At 41.8% G+C, this 17,756-nt stretch overlaps 1 protein-coding gene across 3 annotated transcripts in view; it reads right to left on the reverse strand.

Annotated features, from left to right (window-relative positions):
- ELMO1 (engulfment and cell motility 1) overlaps window positions 1–17,756 on the reverse strand; it is a 381,378-nt gene that overhangs the window by 289,691 nt on the left and 73,931 nt on the right. For all 3 annotated transcript variants that reach the window (XM_063452154.1, XM_063452153.1, XM_063452157.1), the window contains exons 2-4: window positions 16,396–16,535; window positions 14,036–14,076; window positions 9,292–9,364 (exon numbers count right to left, since the gene is read on the reverse strand). In XM_063452154.1, coding sequence (XP_063308224.1) covers window positions 9,292–9,364; window positions 14,036–14,076; window positions 16,396–16,473 — 192 coding nt within the window. In that variant the 5' untranslated portion in view covers window positions 16,474–16,535. The remainder of the gene's footprint in view (window positions 1–9,291; window positions 9,365–14,035; window positions 14,077–16,395; window positions 16,536–17,756) is intronic.

The raw sequence follows: 17,756 nt of genomic DNA on the forward strand, positions 1-17,756 counted from the left end.
CTCCTACGTGGTATACAAACACTTCAAGATGGGGGATATTCATCTTCTACAAGACCTCCTAAGCGATAACTACTGGTTTACACATTGGGTAGTACACAAACAAAGATCGCTTCTCCATCTGAGTTGGGCCAATTCCTCGGTTTCGACATCGGCTTGGAGAACCACGTTCCGCGTCGGTCTAGGGCAAAGATCGCCTCTATAATGATAGAGGTCAGACTCACTCTAAGGTTGGATACGATTCCTCTCGGGATACTCGCCGGATTGAGGGATTCCTCTCCTCCTTCATACAAGCGATATTCCCTGGCCCACTACACTACAGGCCATGCAACAGCTGATGGCGAGATACGTACGCACCGGCCACTCTTACGACCACTGGATCTCACTGTCAGCAGAAATGAGGATGGAATTTCGATGGTGATTATTTCACATACAAACTTGAATTGGCTGAACGGTCCTTGACTCTTCCTCCGGATGCGAAGCGGTGGATGTACCCTACAAACGTGTCCCAGCCGTTCTCCACAATAGCAAGGGTGCTTCGATACACACTGTTACAAATCGCTATTTGTAACTGGCCCTTTAAATGAAAAATTGCCCTGCTTCCCTGGATTGTGGAGAAGCCTTTTTGCCAGCCTCCTTCCTTATGACTATGGCCCTGTGTGAGCGGTGATACCCCAGATGGCTATGCCATGGAGCCTATTCATATAATGAAAGACTATGGGAAAGACTTTAGCTCCGTGGCAATTGAACTGTGTGAATAGGATCTGCGCGCTATTCGGTAGTTTTGTGCGCTCAGATCCCAGCTATCTGGGGATATGTGAAATGTCTGTGTGTTATGTGTAAAATGTGACTTTATGTATTTTAAAGTGTTTTATGTTGTTTTGCAACCATGTGGTTAATGGAGTCTGCCTCTAGTCCTGGATAATTGAATTACTTCCCCCCATTGTCTCCAGGATAGAGGGCCCTGTAAAACCATGCTTCCAGAAGGTCAAATGCACATTTGTACTAACTTCTGAACCCCTGGTCCAATTCGTATGATTTTTGAGTATGTTGTTCCCCTGAATGGATTGATTGTGAATATGTATTTTTATGCGAATGTGATGTATATTTTGGGAGTTATGAATGTTGTGTAAAAACTGTATTTTTACTGTCTGTGATAATTATGTTAATCCCTTGTGTAGCATAATTATATCACAGACATAGGGGAGGATTTTGTGTGTAATTACTGGGAGTGGTTTTAATGATGTACGTGTATGATTGGTTGTTTTGTCCCGCCCTGTGGGTGGTCCTGTATTTACAAAATGGTAATAAAAACCAGGCTGGGTGTTCCAGCACCTCAGACCTATTCTGACCCTCTAACTTGCAGCCTTGACTCATGTTTGTAGGGGACAGCTATAATCACTACAGGGATTGCTATGCTCTTCATACTCCCTTAGCTACTGAGCTCTTGTAAGAGCTCTTGTTCCTGATCCTGCTTCGCTCGACAGAAGGAAGAGGTTCGCCTATTGGAACCTGGAGCCTGGTCGTAGGTCCAGGGCGCAGAGCAGACGGCGAGATACCAGCCCAGCAGCGGTGGTTCGTGGAGTCTGCAGTGCTTATGGTGGCTGCGGTGCTGATGGTCCATTGGTAAGCGCTAGGAGCATCCATTTCTACGGTCCAACTTCCAGCCAGCCTGGAGGCAACCGTAACATTTGGTGGCAGCGGTGGGATGGCGTCCTAGCGCAAGGAGCAGCACCCCAACAGCACTGGTATCGTATGAGAGTTATTGAGGGCAACGCTAGCCACTGCGCAGCGTCCCTACCTTGAGCAGCATGGAGCCAGCCAGTCCGTGCACAGCAGCCGAAATGGAGGAGAGGTTCCTCAACAGATTGCATGGCTTCCTATCCTGGAGAGATGGGGAAGTCTCAGAAGAGGAGATGTGTGGGTACAGACATGAGGCCAGATTTGAGCTGTGGGAAGAAGCCCTACAGGAAGTTCAACGTTGGCGAGGAGATCGTAGTATCAGCCGAGAGCAGCAAATCCAGGCTCGAATGGCAGAGCGGATGCCCTTCCTGGGCAAACAACCCCTTCCAGTGTGGGTAGCTAAACTAGAGAAACTAGTATACAACGAACTGTGGCTCGACACCGCATACCAGGCGCTACAGTGGTACGCAACTCAGCTCGCTCCAGAGATGGCTGAGTATGAATTCCCAGAGTGTGGGGATTACGATGGCCCTGATCTATTCTGGGAGAATATGGACGATGATGACTTTGGTAGGGCTACAGATTCACGCTTCTGGGACCTGTATGATGACCGGGAAGACAAGCTGGGTCTCCCTAGAACTATTAACCTAGAGGCAGATCTGCGGTACCTAGTCACCAACGAATGTGACCTTGAGTGGAAGTACCAGCACCTCATCGATGGGTCCCGGGAAGAGACACCCGGTCCCCTTCCTCCACAGCATCCAGAGGTACCCCAGGAGAGCACAGCAGCAGAGCCAGGTCGAGAGCCCTTCAGCTGGCAGGACATCGTAGGGGTATACTGGGAGGAACCTCCGATGGCAGGTGGAGATGGGACCGCAGTCTCTCTACCGGCCCTACAGGGATGCTGGGCAGGCGGCCCAGATCCCCAACCCCAGGGTGAGTTACAGGGAGAGGAGAGCAACGACCTCCCTCCCCAGCGGCAGCGTGAGTTAAAGGGAGAGGAGAGCAGCGACCTCCCTCCCCAGCGGCAGTGCACTGTACAGAGGGAAGAGACAACCGGTCTCCTTCCCCAACCACAACCAGAGGTACCCGAGGCAGCAGGCCTCAAAGACTGGTCCTGGGAGGACCCCCAGCAGGCAGGTGGAGATGGGACCGCAGTCTCTCTACCGGCCCTACAGGGATGCTGGGCAGGCGGCCCAGATCCCCAGCGGCAGCCTGAGTTACAGGGAGAGGAGAGCAGCGACCTCCCTCCCCAGCGGCAGTGCACCGTGCAGAGGGAAGAGACAACCGGTCTCCTTCCCCAACCCCAACCAGAGATACCCGAGGCAGCAGGCCTCATAGAATGGTCCTGGGAGGACCCCCAGCAGGCAGGTGGAGATGGGACCGCAGTCTCTCTACCGGCCCTACAGGGATGCTGGGCAGGCGGCCCAGATCCCCAGCGGCAGACCCAGCTACAGGGAGGGGAGAGCATCGACCACCCTCCCCAGCTGGAGTATGCCTTCCAGGGAGAGGAGACAACCGGTCTCTCTCCCCAGCCGCAGCATGTTCCACAAGAAGCGGAGAGCATCGACCTCCCTTCTCAACGGCCGCAGGAGTATCAGGAGGAGGAGGTAAGCCAATTCCCCCCTCCTCAGCTAACTTCTAACCTGGGCCCAGGGTTAACAGTTCCCTTTGCCTCCGGGCAGGACTATGCCCCAATTCCCCCAGCAGAAGCGCTGGCACCAGGGCAGAGTGCCGCTGGCCTCTGCCCCCCAAGTACTACCAGCTATTTGCCCAGCTGCACCCGGAAGGCAGCGAGTGCTGCATGTTTACCCTACAACCTGGGACCTACAGGCCAGTACTATTTATTGTGGGGGGGCTTCTCTGCCAATGTTTATTTGTGGGTGGGCTGCGAGACTAACTTAGGCACTGACCGACAGAAGGTCAGGTGCCTGGTTAGTCTCCCTCCAAAAGGGGAGATGTGTTACAAATCGCTATTTGTAACTGGCCCTTTAAATGAAAAATTGCCCTGCTTCCCTGGATTGTGGAGAAGCCTTTTTGCCAGCCTCCTTCCTTATGACTATGGCCCTGTGTGAGCGGTGATACCCCAGATGGCTATGCCATGGAGCCTATTCATATAATGAAAGACTATGGGAAAGACTTTAGCTCCGTGGCAATTGAACTGTGTGAATAGGATCTGCGCGCTATTCGGTAGTTTTGTGCGCTCAGATCCCAGCTATCTGGGGATATGTGAAATGTCTGTGTGTTATGTGTAAAATGTGACTTTATGTATTTTAAAGTGTTTTATGTTGTTTTGCAACCATGTGGTTAATGGAGTCTGCCTCTAGTCCTGGATAATTGAATTACTTCCCCCCATTGTCTCCAGGATAGAGGGCCCTGTAAAACCATGCTTCCAGAAGGTCAAATGCACATTTGTACTAACTTCTGAACCCCTGGTCCAATTCGTATGATTTTTGAGTATGTTGTTCCCCTGAATGGATTGATTGTGAATATGTATTTTTATGCGAATGTGATGTATATTTTGGGAGTTATGAATGTTGTGTAAAAACTGTATTTTTACTGTCTGTGATAATTATGTTAATCCCTTGTGTAGCATAATTATATCACAGACATAGGGGAGGATTTTGTGTGTAATTACTGGGAGTGGTTTTAATGATGTACGTGTATGATTGGTTGTTTTGTCCCGCCCTGTGGGTGGTCCTGTATTTACAAAATGGTAATAAAAACCAGGCTGGGTGTTCCAGCACCTCAGACCTATTCTGACCCTCTAACTTGCAGCCTTGACTCATGTTTGTAGGGGACAGCTATAATCACTACAGGGATTGCTATGCTCTTCATACTCCCTTAGCTACTGAGCTCTTGTAAGAGCTCTTGTTCCTGATCCTGCTTCGCTCGACAGAAGGAAGAGGTTCGCCTATTGGAACCTGGAGCCTGGTCGTAGGTCCAGGGCGCAGAGCAGACGGCGAGATACCAGCCCAGCAGCGGTGGTTCGTGGAGTCTGCAGTGCTTATGGTGGCTGCGGTGCTGATGGTCCATTGGTAAGCGCTAGGAGCATCCATTTCTACGGTCCAACTTCCAGCCAGCCTGGAGGCAACCGTAACACACACGTACCCACAAGATATCGCTCCTGCTCATGACGCCCCTCGGGCAGATCAACCGCGATTCCCGGATCGCCTGGGGATATCTTGCGAAGACCATCTACTACTCCCTGACTTTCCTCTTCTTCCGACGGGACCGCGAGGGGAAGCTCACTCCCTTGTCAGGGAAGGACAACTGGCACTAGTGGCCTGGACGGTTTCAGGGGCTCCTGGTCAGTCCACGACCTATTGCATCAACTGAATCCTATGGGGCTCGTAGGCTCCCGACTCCAGGAAATGCTATATTTCTGCCTGGTCGGCCTGGAGTGATTGGTGGGTGGAAAGGGATTCCGACCCCTTTACCGCACCTGTCACGCTGATCCTTACTATCTGTCACTCCTGGTCTCGTGGGGTGGTCATATCGATCCCTCAACGTGATCGGATCCGCCATATCGGTGGCGCACGTTCCGGTACAGGGCAGACCAGTAGGTCAAGATCCACGGGGTTGTCGACTACTACGGGGTGCCGAATTATCGAGACCCGGCACCCAAGTATTCACACCTCTGGCAGGTGGACGTGGTGCTGTGATTCCTTGAGGGAATAACAGGACGATCCTTACTTGTCACGGAAACAACTTTCAGCCAAACTAGCCCTCTTGTTATGCCTCGTCTTATTTAGACGGGTGACGGACGTTAGGGCTTTCGATATGAATGGTTTTCTCTATGACACCTGAGGGGATTACCTTTACCATATCGAGACGAACTAAGTCCAGTTCATCTTCGGTGTCATACCCATACTTTGTGTCAGACACCAAACTAGGTGTGGTCGGAACGCTAATGGAGTATACCGAAATCATTCCCCCTTCGTATTCATGCAACGGGTCTACTCCTGACTTCTTACGTGGAACCTCATGGAGAGGTGCCTACCGCTACACTGGCCAGATGGAGCCGCTGACTATTGCACCTGGCGGGCGTCGAACCTTTTTCGGAGCCCACTCGGTCAAGGGAGCGGTGGCCCCACAAGTCCTTTTTCGGCCGACGCTTCCCTAACCGACACTACACGATGTGCAGTTTGAGCGCGAGAGGGTACGTTTAGAACGCTCTGTTTCAGCAAACATCTCATACTTCCTTCACACTGGTCAATTCTAAGCTTTAAAAATGCAAATATGAAGCCTCCTGTCATGTGGTAAAATTGAAGATTATACTAGCTTTAGTGTACTAATAATCTTAATTTTAGTAATGACAGGAGGCGAATATTTCCCGCCCTAGGGTTTTTTCTTTCCCCCCCAGATTACTTTGTTTTTCTTCAGGTTTAAGTCCTAGTGTTCAGGTAAGCATGCAGGTTATTACCGTATATGTTAGCATATGTTTTGTTTGCTTTGTTCATTGCTATGCATGGATTATATATATTATCAGTTTTTCCTTTGATTTAATGGTTATGCTTCTCACGTTCCGTTTGATGACCTAGGTTTAAGTATAATACTTTGATGTCTTAGGTTTAAGTTTTCACATCTTAATTTACATTATGGCTCAGTTATACATTTGGTTATGATATGCGGACACGTTGCCACGTCAGAAACCTTTCACCTTTTTCTTTTTCTTTCAGCGTGAATATCCAATTTATGGGACGAAGAATCGTCTTCCACTCCGTCACTTCATGGATCTACCAAAGTTCTTTATCGTTATATATTGTTGAATTGTTATCCGTATTGATATTTTATGTATTGACTGTTACCCTTTTTCGCCTCAAAGAAAGAGGAAATGATGTCATAGACAGACCCTTTTATGGGGAGCATATCTTTTCTCTGATTGGTTGTTACTGTTTCTATGCTGCTGGAGTTTTCAGTAAAGAAAGATATGCAAATATTCGCCTCCTGTCATTACTAAAATTAAGATTATTAGTACACTAAAGCTAGTATAATCTTCAATTTGCCATCTTTTTGGAATTACCAAATTTTACAGTATATTAGTCTTTAGGTTCTGAGGTTTAATTCCATCAATGGCTTTTTCATTTCAAAATCCTAGATACCATTTTTCTAATAGATAGTGTCATGCCAAAAGCATGAGTTGGTGTTTGATGTGTGTTGAGATAACATTTATTGTGGTCTTTGATCTTGCACCAGGCCTAGACCATAAAACATCTAGATAGTCATCACCAGAGCTAGACACAAGGAATGTCATAGAGTGGGCAATAAACTGCCAGACCAACCCCCTCTGATCTCTCCCCTCCCCCCCCCCCCCCCCCCCCCCCGGGGTCTGCCCACTGAGAAACAACTAGTTTATATATTTTGAGGGTGCTGGACTATCCAGAGAGTTCAGTTATTCATTTTTCTTTTGTCAGTAACTTCTAGGAGATCTATACCATCTAAGACTCCCACAAGAATTCTATATGGGGTAAATATTTGTAAGGAATTTCTTGTGTTTTCTCCTATTTTATTTTATGTACTGTTTTGCAATTTGTTATCTGTATGCCATTTATTTCTGTATTTTGTACTCAGCACTGTGAATCTTTTTTGTCAGATTAAATGTTTACTTAATCAGCTTGTGTCTCTGTTCTCTATGAGCTTCACTCTCCAAAGGAAAGCTCAGGTAAACACGTTACCAAAAAGGGTTAATTATATGTGTTTGATCACTAAAAGTAGAACGGTGATTCTATAATTCTCCTGTGTGTGGGGTAACCTAAGACGCCCAGGTTTAAAAGTCTTGGTGGTGGCAGTAAAGTGTGTACTAGGGGGTTAGTGTAGAAGGGATTGCAGGCGTTAATTGAGTGGTTGCTGGGACTAGCAACAGGTAACCAGGGGACTGGTGTCATTAACCCTGTCACTTCCACACTCTCCCAACTGTCTCGGCTGGGCCTATAGCCCACGCTCGTGACAGATAGTGTATTCAAATATGAGACTATGACAAGTTATGACATGTTCACTTTAAATAGACTGTTTGTCCAATGTATCTCGAATAGTAGCCAGATAATTTACAATTGTATGTGCTTCTCTCTTGGCTCTGGCACCATCTTTGAACTGTATGGCTCTATCATGTTTTATCAGTGGAGGTTTGTCCATAGGGTACTTGGGGCAGTAACAACCTATTTGCAGTAGTTTAGTGAAGGGTGGTAAGCCCCCCAAAAAATTTAAAAAAATTGTGTCTCTTCAATTCTGTAATAGGTTTCGGTTCTGCAGGCTCCTTAATAGTCCCAGTGACTTCCTGAAGACTGATTAAGCATTTATCAATTATTAAGGGCATTTAATCAAAAATATATAAAGTTAGGGAAACCCAGGGGTGACAAGGGGAATAAAGCATTTCTGACAGAGCACCGGTCTGCCTGTCACTAATAGTTTTTATAACGCCTACTGCATATACCAACTATCTTCTTAAAATTGCGCCGTCACTCTACATCTGACACCCGAGATATTCATGCTGTTGCTAGTTGAACAGTTTTGAAGCTCAAACTGCAGGACTAAGGCTGCGACTGTGAGGACTGATCTGATTCTGATTTCAGTCTGTTTTAATCTGTAATGACGTAATTCTGTTAATCATGTCAGCTTCTTCTTGGTTCCATATTACCACTGCAGATTCATTATATTCCCAACTGCAAAAGTAATAAGGAGTCTATCACTATCTTAATTTGTTGATACTGTGTATACTGAGAGCTAATAGTGAGTCAGGAGTAGCTGAAATTGCTGGAGTCTATCAGTATCTTGATGTTTTAACCATGTGCCCACTATGTGCGGAGTGCTAATAGAGTGGGTGACAAAACAGCAACAATATTTATTAGAAAGCTAAAATTATCATAGCAAGAGCACTACTGAAGAAGAGTTCATGTAAAGTAGGGCTAGGAAGAAAAAGACAGAGAGAGCTGAAGCATTATACATAGATATGTGGGGATCTCTGTATTGTAGTCCTCTGTAATTAAGCACATTGATTCTGTCTTCATGTGACAGTTAGGAGTATCTTTTTATTGTGTGTTATTTCTCTGTATCTTACGCAGCTGAAACTGTTGTCTGGGTATGTCTGCAGTCTACCTAGCTCTGTGTATTGCATAAGTATCTTTGTGTTGTGCCCACCTCTGTGTATTATATCTAAAAAAAAAATTCGGACCTCTGCTATCTCTGTACTGGGCTCTATGTATTTTATAGATTTCTCTGTTGTGCCAAGATTGTTTTATTGTATGACCATCTCGGTTATGCTCAGCTCTCTGTATTGTATAAGTGTCTTTTTAGCTCTATACTGTATAATGTGGACTTAAATTTAGGGGGAGGAATTTGGTGCCCGAGACATGTTTGTAAAAGCCTTTAAAGTAAAAAAAAGTTACGAAAGAAAGTAAATGTTTTACTTATTATATACTAAGGATTTCTTAAAACAACACTGCAGACTGCATTACTGTACGCTGTTGACATTACATGTGAGATACTTACTGTTTCAGGTTTACTTAACTTACTCTCTAATAGAGCGCAAAGTCTGACAACATTCTCATTTGTTTTACGTGTGTAAAACAGAAAGATATTTTTAAGATATAATTTTATTTTTTTTTTACTTACTTTTTCTGTAATATAAAAACCAGACCCATCGGCATGCTGAAGTGCGTAGTTTTCATGACTCTGGATAGACCAGCTGTAGAGAAAATACAGATTTTTTTAAATGTATGTTTTTTACCTTTTTACTACATGACATGGTTACGGATTTACTTTTAGCACTTACTAAATGTTTTTATTTGCAAAGATAGTCAACAGTTGGCCTCCTGGCTGTTTAGAACCCGTGCCTAATCGTCAGCTTTTAGGGTGGCAAAGCATTCTAGGAATTGGAATTCTTCTGTAGTCGAGGGAATAGTTCCTGAATGCCCTCGATAATGCATTAAAGTAATTTAAAACATACCTTATAGACAAGGAATCACACAACATAGTATTGTAGCTTTAATTTGTCCAATTAGTAAAAACCAGCAGTCTGAGTTTAATTCTCATGTAGAGGAAGTGTGTTTGAGATATAAAGTCATGTATAGCCTAGAGATAATTCATGAGCACGCATACAAGGTAGCTATGGCAACATGTCAGGGGGATAAAAAAAGGGAACACAGTCTAGAAAGCAGTTTTCGTTTGTCCAGCTAAATACTGCATAGAGAAATATGACCATGAAAAAGCTCACCTTATTTTCTACATCTTAGTTTAGCGTGTTTTCATTTTATGACATCATTTCAGTGATGTCACTGACTAGGATGTGACATCGGCCAGCTTGCACATGCAGAGAGTGTTGTGCTCCTTCATGGGCCGGTGTATTGCACTAATAAACTTACTAATCCATGTTAAAATATATCTGTCATGGTATATAGTACTTTGCATAATATGGGAAAGGAAAAAAATGTATACACTTTCTGAAAAAGAGATATATAAAGATATGGTCCCTCACCTTGCATTTATAAAGTTCTATGCATACAGCATATAACTGTGAGACAATTCCGGACCCTATAGTGTTAAATTCTCTATTTAGGTGGCTTGTCCCCTTTAGCCCCCTTAAAAATGTAGCTTACTCTTCTTCATTCCAGTGCCGCACAGGTCTGCCGGTGCTGGCTCTGTCCCGATCTGCCTCCTTGGATGACATCATCTGAACTGATGATCTCAGCCAATCACAATGCTGTCCAATAGAAAGGAGCCAAATGCCGCTCTGGTCAATTAGCATCTACTCATAGAGATGCATTGATTCAATGTATCGCTATGGATAAAGTTCAGCATCTCCATGCAGAGCGTGGAGACACGGAACATCAGTGCTGCACACTGCCCCAGGAAGCACCTCTGAGAAGTGGCCATTGGAGGTGTCCCTAGGGAGCAAAAAAAAAAAAAAAAAAAAAAGCCTGCAGGGACTGACTATGATCACCAGAACAACTATTAAGCTATAGTTGTGCTGGTGACTATAGTGTCCCTTTAACCTCTTGTTGCTTTAAGGTTACATTTCACTTTTCTCTATATAGTATTTTTCTCTATATATTGCCTTTTTCAACCTCTCTTTTTTTTATCCATTACTCATTCACTAGTGAGTTTAATATCTGTCTGGGAAAAAGCAAACAACTCATAGGTCTGTTCTAAACCATAAACACGTTAATTAGAACTTGTAGCAGAGTCCATTTATGAATATAACCCCTTTAGATGGATGTAGTGTATATGTTCTTATTTATTGTCTGCATTTACATATATACATTTCTTATCGTGTAATTGTATTTGTGTGTTACAAACAGAATTACACATGCTATAACGACCCTAGCTGTTTAGTATTGGAATAATACTCAAATGTGAGCCCACACAGATGTATCCTTTGGCCCTAACCTTTTCCCCTTTTTGTGGGTTGTTTGGAGCAAGAAAATTATGTTGTTGCCGTAGCAGTGAAGACATTCCTTTACACCAGCAATACACATAGCTCCATTGTATTTATATGGCCTTTGGAAACATTAAGCTGTACATACAGGTTGAATAGAGGATTCAAGAACTGTGAAAATTAAAATGTTCTATTTGGACATAGTTCAAGTTACTTGAACAAACTAATGGAAATGTGCGTGTGTGTTTTTTTCCTTCTATGACTAATGTGTGTGTTTACTGTGTTTGTATATTTCATTACTATGCAGCTATGCAATTGTAGAATGATACATGCACGTTTAATCAACAAATAGCCAGGGGATAAAACAACATGCATGCAAAGATTGTGCACACACCATGGAGTCAGTTTATTTGTGTCAACTAAAACTTACAAAATGGATTCTGGCTACATATAAAGCAATGCTTTATGTGCCACAACTTTGCAAGAGTAAGACTTACCTAGGAGAGCACTGTGATCACAGTCTTCTAAGACATTACACGCTCACAGTGGCACATGAAAGCATCCACTAGTGAAGGGTCTCTATTCTATTCCAAAGGTTTATGTAATTAAGCACTATCATTTTATTTTCCATCTGCATTATGTCATGAAGGATTTTTTCGGCAATGTTTTCATGACTGAAGATGAAAATAAATAAATGAGGATCTCCAAGCAATACATTGCAGTCTATCTGGACACAAGTAGGCGACCAAACTATGATTAACATAAGTAGCCACAGGTTGAGAGGAGACCGTGAAAATGACACTGATAACACACTAATCAATGGTGGCATTGGAGCCATTTCAAATGGAGTCTGCTTCTCTTAGACACGATCAGATCTCTGTGACTACTGTGCAGTCCATTCTAATGGTGGTTGCAGACAAAGAGGATGACACACCTTCCAACTGTGCCAGCCCCCATATGCCAAATTAAATAGTGCATGCCCCATATGACTGGAACTACAAAATAAAAACTTTCAAATTGTCTCAAGGCCTAAAGTTGCTAACCTCCTCTTATGTAGATCTTTAATAAGGTCTACAGTAGACTTAAATTCTGGTAAGTCTGATCACTGGACTACTAACATGTTACTTCAGCTACACTGGCACTTTCAAGATCAAGCTCTCTACGTGTAGACACATTCCTCCTAACACTACCATCAGCTTGGTGACTCTGATATTTGCAGAGAGCAGCACTCCTGGTGCATTAATAGGCCCAAGCACTTTTGCCTTCTTCTTAGACCATGCTTTTAGTCATGTTTTCATACATCAATTTATTTGTTTAGGTCTGGCTACATTGTGTTTATTTTATGACTCTGTTATCTGTACCTTTTGTTTGCTGAATATGTTTTAGTCCTTTGTGTGTGTCTACTTTGATATGTCCATTACAGCTAGGTAGGCAGTTATCAAAACATGCTTTTACTCTATTGCTGATATTATTGTATCTTTGTGTACTTCCATTATTGAGGGGTTTTGAGCAGAAGTAGAATTATTTAGCGTAGACATGTGCAATTCATTTCACTCTTAATATACATTCGGACAAATTTTGTGCAATTTGGACATTCTCATGCTTACGAATGTCCGAATTGCTGAAGTGCCGAACTCAACCGAATTGCCGAAGTTCCGAATTGCCGAAGTTCTGAATTGCCGAAGTCCCGATTTGCTGAAGTTCCTGAGTGGGTTAGGGTTAGGGTTTAGGGTTAGGGTTTAGGGTCCAAAGTCCCAAACTGCCTCAGTCCCAAACTGCCTCAGTCCCAAACTGCCGAAGTCCCAAACCGAATGCCGAATGAACCGAATGCCATTAGTCTGAATTGCCGAAGCAGAAACATTTTACTTACCCAAATTTCCAATCCGAACCACATTTTTTGCCCGTGCACATCCCTAATATAGAGTTTTCAGAGAACACAATAGAAGACATCAAGTGGAACTTTCTCTTCACACAATAATAAAAAATAAAAAAGTAAAGTTTTACTGCATCCAAAGAACATTGTGGTGACAATGCAAAACTAGGCTTTTGCTTAAAGTGTAGTGATGTGTGTTCATGATACTACTGGTTGGTGGATTTTTTTCGCCAATATTTATTATTTATTCAAAAGTTTTCAAGAAGAAAAAAAGATGAATAAACAATAAATAGAGAGTTTACAACCACCTTCAATTAATTATAAAAATATAATCAAATGTGATAAGAATATCAGATCAGACTGTAACTATGCAAACATTCATACAATAATGTAGTCGTGTTGTGCAGCAAAGAGCAAGTAGCATAAAAATAACTAAAGTCATTACTTACTTGAAACTGGTAGCCTACAAGTTATATATTGTGTGAAAGCTAATGTGATCATGGGAACTCCATAAAAAGTAGGTGTGAGGGAAAGTATGACATTGAAAGGAAAAGGAAACAAGAACACATCCGAAGAGGTGGTATGTATCAAGCATGATATGCCAATGTCAATTTCCATATTTTGTATATTTATGTAGAGCCTCTAAGGTTCTGTTAGACATCTCATTATAATTTCTAATGGTGTTCGTACTGCTAAAACGGATTGAACTGTGGATTGCCAGGGCTTTTTCCCATTTTTAACTATGACAGTATGAGTTTGCGGCAAAAAATATATATATATTTTTTTAAAATGAATGTGGAATGCAATTCTCTTCAAAGTTGCAGTGTGGTTGGCCGAATTCAACAAAAAAAGAAAAGAAAAAGAAAAACATAGACCGTATGCTAAGCTGTGATCAAGGTACTGACATTTATAAAAGGCGACCATATTTCTATAAATGGAACATAAATGTGCAAATGTATTACTGGTACATGCATTACATATACATGGTGGACAGTAAAAGCATTTATTTAATCAGACAAAACCTAACTGATAAAAAAGGTAGTGATTTACTTATCTTCGTTATAGCTTACTATTTACTGGATAGTTTATTTGTACAGCTTGTCACTTACCCATCACTGACTTCTTTAATTATTGAAGATAATGGCTTTTTCTAGGAAAAAGACAAAACCGTTAATAGGCAGCAAAAAATTAAATAACATTATATATATATATGTTTTGTTGTTGCAGAAAGCCTACAGTAAAGGATACAGGAATATCAAATCCCCATAAAAAAACATGTAATATAATTAGCCCACTTCCAATATAAACAACATTCCTGACTGAGAATACTTGATAAGCAATGTATTTTATATATTGATGGAAAGAAATGTGAGGCGGTACACAAAATGACTTAAAGGGACACTATAGTGACCAGAAAAAAACGACAGCTTAATGTACTTGTCTGTTGTCTATTGCCTGTCGTTGCAGGTTTGTTTGTTTTAAATGCAAACACTGCCTTTTCTGGGTCAATGCAAAACAGTGTAAATGCTCCCCATAGGAATGTATTGATTCAATATATCTCTATGAGGAGATGCTGATTGGCATTTTGCGGAGCATGCGCAATAGCCTCCCAATGCTTACCTAAGGGAACACGCTGGATTGGCTGATATCATCAAATCTGATGATCTCAGCCAAGGAGGTGGAGCTGGGCAGGTCAAACCACAACAAGACTAGTGCAGCGCTGGAAAATACACCTTTTTAAAGTAAGCAGAGGGAAGCCAGGTACCTAAATTGTATTTTTGCTCTATAGTGTTCCTTAATAAAGCAAAAACATTATATACAGTACGTTCATACACAATGTTCAATAGAAACAAAAAGCAAAAACTACCAATGCAAAACACAGAGCAAGGAGGTAAAGGGAGCCATTTAATCAGGTGTGAGTCAAACGGTACAGCATGATGTGTCGCATTCAGAAAGCTTTCACAAAAGTTGATAGGTTTTGTAAAGCCATACAAAGAGTACAAGTGTAGGAGCCTCATAGCATCATTACAAATATAGCATTAAAACTTTACATCTCTCAAAACATTTCCCACTCAGAACACTTTCTCTCATTAGAGCAGAGGTTGTCATTTACAGTAGAGAACATTTTCTCCCATTTGGGATTAGCATGTATGGCAGGGCTGGGCGAAAGGTAGATCCACAGATGTCTCAGACCTACAACTTGCATGCTGCTTTGAAAGCCTTTGAAGAATTTACGGTTTTATCTGCACTATATCATCAGTGTGAAATCTAAGCAAAACAGTGGAACTCCAATTCAGGATATGGATCTCTTTAATGCCAAGCAATAATTTTTCATCTCTGCAGGATGAATACTGAAACTCAGTCTGCACAAACTGGGCAACTTGGATTTGTTTTTTGTTTTTACCAGCATTTAAGACAAAATAAGACATTTGCTGGTTTTTTTTTTCTAACAGGAATTTCGTTTTTTGACACCCCCTCAATATAATTAGGGTGAGGGGAAAGGCAGGTATATTTTATTGGAGAGTGGGTATAGGGGTCCCAAAGGGGGGAGTTTTTAAAACAAGTCAAAATTTTAGGGGGTGGGAGGGTGGAGAAAAGTATGCCCATCCCTTTGTATATTATATCATTATCCCCCACCTGCTACCTATGGGTGGGGGTTGGGAGATAGCATTCGGTCCCTCCCATGTATTAATAAATAGCCAAATGGGTGGGATGGGGAACATTAGATACCTCGTATTTATTTATAGCCCCTCTTTCGGCCCATGGCTAGGAGTTGGAGGGATATTAGGTTACCTTCTCCCCCAGTGCTTTTATAATCAGAACCTCCACTCATGAGGTTATCCTGTTAACTTTATTTAATACTCTCCACCTGCGGACTGTGTCCCCCAAACTTTATTATTTATTTATAGCCCACTGTGGGGCACATGGGATCTATGTCATGTCCCCCTAATTTATTAAATTAGTAATATGGGCAGCAAACAACCTCTGGCTGCTTGCCGTTTGATAGACATGCCTCTATCCATATTAATATGGTGTCTTATTGGCACAATATAATGTTAATTGTTAATTTAACCTGTAGGGGAATTTGGGGAGTGAAGTTCTGCTCTATTCCATTTTTAATACCTCACTCCCAGGCAACGAGTGAGAAAATCGGTTTATTTGAATTTAGTTTGCAAAATCTGCGAATTTGCAAATCTGGAAATTTAGCTGAACCTACCAAAAACATGGAGAAATTCAGTTTAACTAAATAGTTTTTATTTGTATTTTTTTTCTGATGAAACGATTTGGACAAACTAAACTTTCCATCCATGCACAAACTAGTCTAAATGTCTCAATTCAGAATTTAAAGGGTAATCAAAAAGCTCCACCTTTATAGTACGCATTTGTTCCTAAATGATGTACAAGAATATATAATAGTCACATTAGATGATTGCAGCAGTATTTAAACTATGAATTTGAAGACACATACTTGATCTATTTCCATAAGTCGAGGGAAAGCTCCTGGCCATTCAATCGCCACCTTCACGATATCTGAAGGAGGAGGCATTTTTAATTCCAATACTTCTTTCACGTACACTATTGACAAGGAGTGTTCTTAACCATTAGCACCTGTACATTAAAGAAAGAAAATCAGTTAAATCAGTTTTAAAAAAAATGGTGAATCCCAGAAAAAAATTACATTTTGGTTCAATAAAAATCTTTATTTTTTTCCCCCCCATATTAAGCTAACATATTTTTTTATTTTTTTTTAAAGACAAACCCACAGTAACTGAAAGTTACATTGATAACAATACAAATATAGCAATCAATTATATACATAAACCATTCTATTCTATGAGCTGTAAGATTCATTTAAGAAGGGGCTCAGGGCTGGTCACTGAACAAAGGGAGAAAACGAATCCATAGATTAAATTAGTAAAGATTAAATTCAAACACCAGCGAAATGGGTAACCCACGCCTCCCAATGTTAACATCTGCTGATCCATTCTTTTGATACACTTAGTGGGTTAGATCCACAAATAGAATTTGGGTATCCAAACTATGATCCAAGCCAGCATCAACAATGAGCCGCAGCTGGTCATTTGGTTCATTTTGTCCTAACTCATTCTATGGTTCAACAACTATGTATAAAATAGAATGGTGATTGTCAAGGGAACCTACAGAAACACAGAAAATGTTAAAGTGACAATACTATCTGTACCAATTTGCATATATTGAATGGCATTCTGGGAGTGGTGTGGAAATACAATAATTTAGAGCAGCTGCATACAGGGAAATAAAGAGAAGAGCATGTTAACACTCCAAGCAGCGTGTTATGCAAAGACGGATAAATTAATCACCATATACTAGTGCTTAGATGACATCTATGCTAATGTTCATTTAACCAAAAATAACAGTTTTTACAACACATTTAACACCTGACACGGAGTGATAAAAAAAAGTTGCTCACTTTCATTCAATTACAACAAAAACAAAGCTGCAGTGAAACTGAAGAATCATCTTCACAATGTGCATTCTTATTTACAAAGTACATCTTGCTTGTTACACACTGTTACAGTGACAGCCAGCTAATGTTGTATCACTCACAAGATACAAAAGAAGCTATGTTTTGTAGATCACACCACCGTTTTAGTCTGATGATGTGGAGAGTTATTAGTTGGTCATCATACATAGCCTAGACTATTTGATAAATATCATAGTAGGAAATCACAGTTATGTGAGACATGGCTTTAGACATTTTAGAAATCAAAATAAATTGTAAAAATAGCAATAACCAATATTTCACCTCTATTCAAACAGCGTACAAGCTCTGTACATTGGTTTGATTTT

This window comes from Pelobates fuscus, chromosome 4 (assembly GCF_036172605.1).
Source record: "Pelobates fuscus isolate aPelFus1 chromosome 4, aPelFus1.pri, whole genome shotgun sequence".
Taxonomy (NCBI): domain Eukaryota; kingdom Metazoa; phylum Chordata; class Amphibia; order Anura; family Pelobatidae; genus Pelobates; species Pelobates fuscus.